This window comes from Strix uralensis, chromosome 7 (assembly GCF_047716275.1).
Source record: "Strix uralensis isolate ZFMK-TIS-50842 chromosome 7, bStrUra1, whole genome shotgun sequence".
Taxonomy (NCBI): domain Eukaryota; kingdom Metazoa; phylum Chordata; class Aves; order Strigiformes; family Strigidae; genus Strix; species Strix uralensis.
The window spans coordinates 5,788,451-5,795,699 of NC_133978.1; the positions used below are offsets into that span (position 1 = coordinate 5,788,451).

General features: G+C 47.2%; 1 protein-coding gene across 1 annotated transcript in view; it reads right to left on the reverse strand.

Moving 5' to 3' along the window:
* Positions 1–5,681, reverse strand: part of LOC141945753 (hexokinase-1) — a 48,998-nt gene extending 43,317 nt beyond the window's left edge. Inside the window, exons 1-2 of the mRNA XM_074874246.1 lie at positions 5,507–5,681; positions 2,841–2,949 (exon numbers count right to left, since the gene is read on the reverse strand). Of these exons, the coding sequence (XP_074730347.1) occupies positions 2,841–2,906 (66 nt within the window). The 5' untranslated portion in view covers positions 2,907–2,949; positions 5,507–5,681. The remainder of the gene's footprint in view (positions 1–2,840; positions 2,950–5,506) is intronic.
* Positions 5,682–7,249: the final 1,568 nt, after the last annotated feature.

Genomic DNA, 7,249 nt, shown 5'->3' on the forward strand with positions numbered 1-7,249 from the left:
TCGAGGGCCAAATGACACTACGCAGGGCTATGGCTTTCAAGACTTAAATCCCAGTGACCTCCAAAGACAAGGCAGTATTTCCATAAGCTGTGTACTACACAACTAAGGATCACAAACTGCCACGGCCTTGATGAGGGGAGAGTGGAGAAGGAAGCAAATCCAGCAAAGAAGGAGCGTTGTCTACTGGTTCACACGGGAACAGACGCTCCTGGGGCAGATGGAGATGCTCCGTGTCTCAGCTCCCCACATCTGAGCACCAGGCAGCTGTGTCTGCTTTTATTTCTTTAAAGCAGTTGCTGTTCTTCAGCATCAGAGGGATGCAGAGAACATGACCCCCACAAAACCAAGAGATGCAAACCAGAAAGCAGATAAACACACAAGCTCCATCTTCAGATAAACACAAATTCCATCTTTAGTTAATTGATACTTCCAAAAGCTGTGGGCTACATGAGCTACACTGCAAAAGACTTCTCTACCCAAATCCTCACATAATGGGGAAAAGAGGAAACAGCTCCCTGGAGTCACACCATCACAAAGCTTAAGCTCTAGCTCCTGCACTGCACAGCAGAGCTATTCTGTGCAGCTGAGGAAGTTGCTAAAAATTCTGTGTTCTTTAGTGGTTTCTTGTGCACTGTTTCAAGAGAGAAAAAAACCCAAGGCACATGAGAGGGCACTAAAGGCAGCACAGCTGAAGGGTCATGACTTACGGGGAGGATGAGCGGTGCTGTTTGTGTTCAAACCTTCCCTGCTGACTGGAGGTGAAGTGGAACAAGGAGAGGCATTTCCCTACTGTATGGAGAGGAAACTATTCTCTGGTATTTTATAATGTTTAAAAGCAACTTGAAACACCAAATACTGTCCCGTGAAGGATTCCTTCCCCATAGCAGTGTACCCGACAGCTCCAACATGCAGCAGCTATGACAAAGGGGCACCTTTGTCACAGTACAGCCTGCTGCAGGCATCCCTGAAAGCAGCACAGGGACTAACTGGAAGAGACAGCCCCTTTTGCTGTGGGGCTGATGGATAAACCAGGGAACGGTTTCCCCCAGAGCTTCCATTCCCCAGCAGAGAAAGTGAAGTCACTGCTGTGCTAAAATGCTTTGTGGATGATTACAGGCATCTCCCGCCCCCAGAGAAGCGTCCCCAGCCATGACAACATGTCTGGCTCAGTGATAGCTCTAGGGAGTGCAGGCATAAGCCCGTGTCCACCCACATTGCCAACAGCCATGCTGCCGTTACCCATCGATCCCAGCCAAGGAAGTGTGTGGTTAAAGCATGGCAAGTTAACAGTAAGCAGCCAACGCAGAATACAACACATTCCTGTCCATGCAAGATGCTGGGTCTTGTATTAATACGAGTTACAATGAATTAAGTCAAGAGGTTTTTCCAACCCACTGCGGTTTTCCAACATAGATCCAGCCTGCTCACATCCCTGGGCACCTTGCATGCGAGTCCACTCACTTTGCTTTTCCCTTACACACTAAAAATGAAATACAAGCGTAACCCATCCAAACTCATCGCTTTCTTCTTTCCCCCCCCATCCTGCGTATTCAGCACAGCAACTTCTCTCTCCCCAGTGACAGAATTACAACTCATTTTACATCCCTGCAAAAGAAAGCAATAACCATCCCAGTTTTCTGACTCAACTTGGAGCCCTGCATTAGTTTAACATTTTTTCCACTGAGAACTGCTGCATCAAGCAATCACTTTTTCTAGTGCAGTTCATATACATATAAAGCAGACTACACACACACACACATTTACATGCACACAGAAGCATATCAACAAACTCAGTTCATAAGGCAACAGGAGGCCGGTGGTGTTATGGTGATGAACCAAATGTCAATGAGTTACCCTTCCCAACCAGGAGGTGAAGCGTTTGTTTCATTTCATAAAACATCTCTTGACTCCAGCAAACTGAAATGAGCACAAATGCAGATTTCTGATACTCTACTAAGTCTCCAGTGCTAGTGAAAAACGTTAAAAGAAATGACACCGAAAAAAGGGCAAAATATAGAGTGCAAACTGGTTGAAAATTTCAGAAGTCAAGTGGTGAGTTTAAAGTATTTGCAGTTGTTTGATTCAAATCCTTTATCTTGAGAAGAGGCAGTTCAATACCAGTTAAAGGATGTTTGCATAACCAGCAATTCACTTAAGTGATGAGGCAGTTACAATTACTTAAATTAAGGAAAATATAAGCTAATTTATTGCACTATATAGAGACAGCTTTCCTAGATCTGCTTTCAGCTCCTCACAGATCAGAGAGCTCATTTGTCAAAGTTCAGCTCTAACACACTCGCTGTGTGAGAAGACTTACAAAAACAAAGCCAATCCTTTATCCTTGCAAAAAGTAGTTAACCGCAGGCAAACAGCTCATTTCTGTGCGCTGGTATGCACTCTCCCAAGAACGTTTGAGTGGCAGTGTCCAGACTGGTGCCTTTTAACTCTGGTGCATCTTTGCTATGCGAGCAGTAAAACCGTAATGAAGAGCTTGTACTTTCAGCATAGAGAACAGGACCTGCCCCTCTCTCTTTTGGTTATCTATGAATACAAAACAAGGGGCTACCTCTCAACGCAGGCTGAGAGGCCAGTTTCCACTAAGTGTACACCTTTCTCCATTTGATGCTAGCAAAAATCAGTTTGCATCGCAAGTCCCAAACCACAGGGGTGCAAGCATTAACTGCAGAGGCTTTAGGTTTGTGCTCCTTTTCCAGCAAGACCCAGTGTAAGAGACTCTCCTCCCAGGCCAGGTTACTATCCTCACGCTACAGAGCCCTCCCCAGTACGAAGTCAATGACCCTCACCCTTTAGCCCAGAAGGGCTGTGAAGCAGGTACTTACTTTGCACAACGGGGAGCAGCAGTAGCTAGGCACGTCCAGGGCATTCGGCTCCTTCCGCGTGGCCATAGCAGGAGCAGCTCTTGCCACGTCACATTGTCATCACAGGGGGCTGTTAACGAGAAAGGAGGCAGGATTGTAGGTTGTCACATCTGCCTCCCCAACCTCAGGATGTCTTTGAAATCCCCACACCCCACGGACAGGTGCTCTCTTAAAAACCCACCCAGCAGCTGGGATACAGCAGATGCAGACCCATGGTTAGCATCAACCCAAGAGAGAGGGGAAACTGGGGATATGTGGGCGATGGGCCACAAGCGTGACCCAGTGGAAATGGGGAATGTGTTGGCAAAGCACTGGCCCTTGCATGGCTCCAAGCTACAATGGTGCCATGGGATTCCTGCTGTGTTCAGGGAAATATGGCTTAGCAAGCAAATGTTGTGTGATGAAACACCTGAATCCCGCTAACAGTTTGTTATCCTAATTAAAAGAATGCACCAAGCCTTGAAAATACAAAATATTCACGTTAAAAATCAGTACAGGAAGGCAGTCACAGATGCTGGACTTGCAGCTGAGCATCGTCCAGGTGCGACCGCAGATTTTGAGCTGCTCGGTGATAATTTGGCGATACCTTTTTTTGGCCAAAGTCCAAATCTGTCTCAACAGAGACGGGAGGCAGACACAAGCAGCACATTCGAGTGAAATTTTGGCTTCTGCAATTTTACAGGCTGTTGTTATGAAACATTTTAGGGTAGGATCAGAAGCCCAGCGAGGCCAGCACTGGCCAGGTCCTGGGGCATCCACGTGGCCTCTTCGGCGCCGTCCTGTCTCCCCAGCCCAACATTTGTTCCCTCAAGCCACTCTGGCTCTCTCAGGTCTTTCCCAGGTGTACGGGGTGCCCGCACGCAGGGGTGGCAGCAGGGCTGAGGGGTTGCGGTGAGGAGGGGCTGGGGCTCTCCTGCAGCCCATGGGGAGACTGTGGTGGGGCAGATATCCATACTGGTGGATACTGGTGCACACTGGTAACCATTCTACACGGGGGAAGGTGTTGTTTTGTCTTTGTTTCTCACCATCCAAATCTGTTTTAATCAATTTTCCCTGAGTGGAGTCTGTTTTGCTTGTGATGGTGACTGGTGAGTGAACACCTGTCCTTGTCTCCACCCCCCAGCTTCTTCCTCCTATTTTCTTCCCCATCCTGCTGAGGAAGGAGAGTGAGAGTGGCTGGGTGGGCGTCAGGCAGCCAGCCACAGTCAACCCACCACACCAGGTCAAATACAAACCTAGAAGAGATTCTGGAGCTCTATTTTCATTCTCAGATTTTCACACACACAAAAAGTAGAGGAGGAATAAACAATTTTCCAAAATTCACATATGTGTCAGAAAGAAAATTCTTATTTTGTGATTAAATAGGTTTCTCCATCCCTCTGACACATTCCTGGTAGTAAATCTGAGAGTCTGGCTTTACAGTGTAGCTACAAGAGATGGGTGATGGAGAATCACTTTTTTAAAAATCTAAAACTAGTTTTTCTTGTCATCTCAGTGCTTTAAATAGGTGGCTCAGCTCTGTGGGCTTCCTGGTTGACAGCTCTGGCACCAGATTTCAGCAGCAGTCCGCAGTACTCGCTGCGGCAACGCATAACCCCATCCCACCTGTCTCACCCTTTCTTCCCTGAGGAAGATACATTTTTTGGCAAAGCAAAAGTATCCTCACAAAAGCCCTGATATGTTCGGCCACTAAAACTCATCCCCTGCTAGCTCCTTTGACAGCTGCCACGAGTTCACCAGTCCCGTCTGGGACCTGACCCAGCATCAACAGACCGGTGGTCTTGATCAGGGCATCTCTGTCACCCAGCAGGGTTACAGATACTTCTGCTTTGACATTTGACATCGACATAAGCAAATGTTTTAATCACAACTTTTATCTATAACCATGTTTTGGACAGATAATGGCAACAACAGTCTGTGGCTATCAGTCAACATTCGAGACCCAGAAATACCCTCAGCTGTTTTATCACCTGCTCTTAATATCAGATGCTACTAACTCAGGTCGCCAGCACGAAGCTGCAGGGATGCAGGTAAGGTGTAGGTGAGGAGGTCTCATGCTTTTTGGTATCAGCCTGGTTGACCCCTTCCTTCCCCCTGCACAGCAGTGTCATTGCACGTGGTTTAACAGATGCTGTCCTGGGTGGTGGGATGAGCACCCTCCTTGCAGAGCTTTGTCAGCACCCCAAGTACCCTAAGTGGATTTTTTTTTTTTTTTTGCCTCTCTCTGCAGCACTACATATTCAAAACAACAGGGTTCGACTTGGACTCCTTAAACTTTGACCCGAGCTGGGACAATAAATGCAAACGATTTCCAACTGCAAAAGAGGAATTTGCTTAAAAATAAAACTGAATTTTTCACATACCCTTGGCTTTATCTGGAGAGCAGTCTGGACAGTAAGACACAACCACCAGCACAAACAGGATCCCAAATATATTTAAAGAGCAAAAGAGCCTCTCTACACTCGGGTGACGATGGTGCTTCATTTGGATCTGCTTTCCAAACACTTACACAGCACCCCCTTCCAATCACAACATGCCACTTTGAAATGCCAGTACCACTTAGCTCCTGAGTCTATTAGACCATGAAGCAATAAACCCAGAGAAACAAAAATAACCCAGATACCTACTTTAGCACCCAGTTGAGTTGACAGGTGTTATCCCGAGGGCTCCGTGGCAAAAGCATCCTCAGAAATGCCATACCTTGACCTTTGCACAACAGGCGTCATGAAGCTGATCTCCAAAAACCGTAGTGTCTTCCTAAAAGGTGCTAATATTAACTATAGCCCTTTGTTTCTTTGCACTCAAGGTTTCTCCCCGTCAGCTTTCTGGCATTTGCCAGCGTGGTGCACGCTTTACTGGGCAGATATTGAGCTGCAAATTCCTTCATACTTCTCTATCCACAGCATTCTGCAGCTAAAGCGCTAGCCGGCCAGCAGATGAAAATGCCACTTACTGCTTATTCCTGCTGCAGTTCGTTGAATTAAAACCTCTTTGTTTGCAAGCTGTAAACAAATTCTTCTTAATCTTTCAATAAAAAATGTCAATTATGCTCTCTAACAATGTAACTTCATTGTGATGAAAGAAGGCATTGCTATTGCTCTAATCGTGATAACATATCAGCTGCTTTTAGAGTCAATTCCTTTTTGTGCAAAATTTAATGACCATGCAATTATTCAAATTTCAGACTAACAGACTGGGCTTTAGACCTACAGCGCTGCTCCCTTGCTCTGAAAACACACACTTGAAAGCAACAGAAAAGTCTCTAGAGCAGAATTTCCGAGTTCAGAAGCAAAACACCTTTACAATTCATTCAGCACAGCCGGACTCAGGCCCACGTTAAATACAGCTACTTCATTGGAGAGCCAAGGAAAGAAAGCCAAATTCTCGGCACGCTATCGCAGGTGCTTCTCAGGCCCATGGCTTTCATTTGGCTTCACTGGGAACCGTGTTTATGTCCAGCTTCCTCATCTCTCTCTGGTTTCAGTGCATTTCCTGCAGAATCGCTGGCCACAGCAGATGTGCCCTTCAGGCATTTCAACTTTTTTTTTTTTTTTTCTCATGCCAGTATTTATCCCATTTGTTTCCAGAATCAGCTGCAGCTCCCAAATCAGCGTCCGTAACTTTCCGCTTTGAAGTATTCAGGACACGCCTGCTAGGAAAGCATCTTCCTTGTTTACCTGCTCAGACCCTCACAGACTTTCCCTCCGTGCCCTTCCGCCATCCATTTTCTCCTCCTGCAGAGAGCTCCCCTCTACGACGAAGTTGTCCATCACCAGCTAATCTGCTCCATTAACCGCTTACGTTCCAATAACCGCTCTCGGCATCCTACCCGTGCTTTATTTATGCTTTCATGCAGCCGCAGCCAGAGATAGCTGCTGCCCCAGGATCTCAGCTCACCCCATAAGGTGCCTTTCCCACCCGCCGAGGGAGTGCCTGTGCTAAAACTCAGCCCCGCGGGTCTCATCCCTTCCACATCTCCCTGCTCTCCAACTCTCTGTGGCAGCAGAGGACAGCCTTTTTTCACTCCCAGGAGGGGACGCAGCCTGCAACGATGAGGACAGTCCTCTACAATGGCCTCGCAGGCAGCGGTCCCAGTCCCACAGCTAAACAGATGGCCCAGCATCACTGTGTGACTTGGCACTGGCCAAGCCAGCCCTATAGGACCAGGGACTTCCCAGGTGCACAGAAACCTTTGGCAAGCTGAACACCCGAACAGCAAGCAGCAAGTTAAGAACAAAAACAGCCCTCCAGAAAAGTAAACTGAATCAACAACACCGGTGGTTTTGAGAACTGAACCCTGGTATTTCTGAAACGGCTGGGGCTGGGAGCTGCATCTCACCTCCAAATCCAAAGAAAATGGATACCAGTAA